General features: G+C 39.0%; 1 protein-coding gene across 1 annotated transcript in view; it reads right to left on the reverse strand.

Annotated features, from left to right (window-relative positions):
* The window catches only part of LOC125030440 (disco-interacting protein 2 homolog C-like), a 205493-nt gene that overhangs the window by 46265 nt on the left and 156728 nt on the right, over nt 1–2500 (reverse strand). Inside the window, exon 3 of the mRNA XM_047620477.1 lies at nt 2077–2166. Coding sequence (XP_047476433.1) covers nt 2077–2166 — 90 coding nt within the window. The remainder of the gene's footprint in view (nt 1–2076; nt 2167–2500) is intronic.

Here is a 2500-nt window from a genome sequence, read left to right on the forward strand (position 1 = left end):
AATAATAATAATAATAATAATAATAATAACAATAACAATAACAATAACAATAACAATAATAATAATAATAATAATAATAATAATAATAATAATAATAATAAATATAAAAATATCAATAACAGAACAAAACAAGAATATAAAAAAAAACTAACAATAACGAAAATGAAAAAAATGAAAATGATTATCATTATCATAAGAATGAAAATACTCAATGATGCTACTAATAACAACAATTATAGTATATATCCTCGCAATGAATTTAAATAACAATAATGAAAATATACTACAGAAACAATAATAACATCAGCTATAAGAATCATCATCAACAGCAATATTACAAACAATTTAGTAAGCGTCAAAATTCCAACAGAAAATGCGGACAAGAAATAGCTCGGTGATAATAATTATAAGAGCAAAAAGAATCATGTACTTTATTGGTATTAGCTCTGTCATTATCAAACTATCATATGTCCTACGATAACCAAATGAACACAATCCAAGTTACTATCACTATCCTCAAAACAAAAAATAAAACCTTGTTCAGCACCAGTTTATTTTAGGATCCCCTTCATGGAAAACGATAGAGTATAGTTGTTTACAGAGAAAATGGAACACGACGAGGGGATACTTTTGAAAATAACTTTCGGACACGCAATCTGTCTGAGGTTTATTTTAAAATAATACAGCTATCGATATTTCTAATCACTCAAGAAAAAAATGACGAAGCCTATTCTTCTCCTTTCGAGATGTATGAAATTTGTTCAACGTGTATATAACCATGATTTCTATACACTATACACAAGTTTCGCGAGGATTCACATGAATTTCGCCCTCTATTAAAATGCCTTAGTACAGCAATGAGTGTCATATATGCCCGATGCTATCATCGATCGTAAATCAGGATTACTATATTTTCCACGTTCTTCGTCCCGCGGTACTTGGCAATGATCATGTTCTTAGGCTTTACAAACGTATCTGCTCGGTTTCTTAAAGAAAGCAAGCATAAGCCTATAGAGCTTATATAATAATATGATTAACTTACGGCTCCTTCATATGCACACTGGGTGCTATTCGAAGTTTTTTTTCCGAGTCTCCCATCAAAACTAAAAAGTGAAATGCCGTTTTTACACCCCCAATGTTCGTAATGAAAGACAGGCCTTTAGTTATCAGCACTCTAATTAGATGAATAGGACTGAAAGTAGCAGAATTATCCTTCTCGCGAAGGTTTCGAACCCCATTAATTACAGCCGGGAAGCTGGGGTTCGAATCCACGTCAGACATTCCTTTCAGTTTCATCTTTACACCAGTGTCTAATGGCGCTGCTCATGGAATCTGACAGAATTTACTGTCTAATCTTTGGGTTTTGATATGTTTTAAGCTAGAAACAACTGGTCCTTAACAAAAACAAAAGCTAATCCGTGCAACGTTAAACAACAATTATAGTTATATGGCCATTACATGAATGAAATAAATAAACGAACAAACAAACCAACTTTTATATGTATGACTCTTTGGAAAGTTATTTAGGCTATGGAATATGCTAAAAACGTTATGTCAGCAGCGCTATAGATCTTTGCAAACTTTCTCTTTCAGGAAAAATGCAAATAATATTCGTTACACTCTACGGAATATTTTTTTTTCGGGAATTTCAAAAGAAATAATACGAAGACAGACAAAGGCAAAACATCTAATTGGGGAAAACATTCCTTTTGCCACATTCATTATCGCTCCCACTGATACCGATGCGTAGGCCGAGTGGGTCATGCTACCTATGGGTACGAGCCCCACTTGCTCACTGGCCCGTGACAACTGTACCTTCCATATACAAAGTAGCTGACCGTTATTAGCGCAACCTCGAGTGTTCAGACACTTCAAGACGATGGGCTAAGAACGTTACTTTCGCCGCAATACCTTCGGCAAACACATGCATGCAAGTCGTTCAAGACGCTTCTGTCGCCTGGCGAAGTTCCGGGTACCACTGAAAAGTCATCACAAAACACGAAAAAGCCGAGTACTCACCTTATGATCTCCAAGAAAGAGCATCATCGGGTCGCCGATGTCCGATCGGTTACTTACCGGAATGGTAGCGGGACTCGTTCCGGGTGACTCGCCGCTGCGCCCTGCGTCGCGAACGCGTGGAGGGGGAGGCCGCTCCAGCCTGCGCACCTGCGGCCCCAAACAACACACTACAACAACTGCGTGCAAGGTAACCACCACTACACCCACGCCTTGTATCGGCTACACCAGGAGCAACACCACCCACTACTCCCGGGGAACAACACCAGCAGGGGTAATGGGAGCGAGAGGGGAAGGGGGCAAAGGGACTGGGTTCGGGGTGGGGGTTAACGGGAGGAGGAGGAGGAGGAGGAGGAGGAGGAGGAGGGAGGAATGATGAAAGCAAAAAGAAGGAAAAGTCGTCTAGAGAGGACGATACCACTAAAATTAAGGGAAACAGGGCATCAGGCCGGCGAGTTGTAAATGTAAACTCTGAAACTCCAAG

This window comes from Penaeus chinensis, chromosome 11, assembly GCF_019202785.1.
Source record: "Penaeus chinensis breed Huanghai No. 1 chromosome 11, ASM1920278v2, whole genome shotgun sequence".
NCBI lineage: Eukaryota > Metazoa > Arthropoda > Malacostraca > Decapoda > Penaeidae > Penaeus > Penaeus chinensis.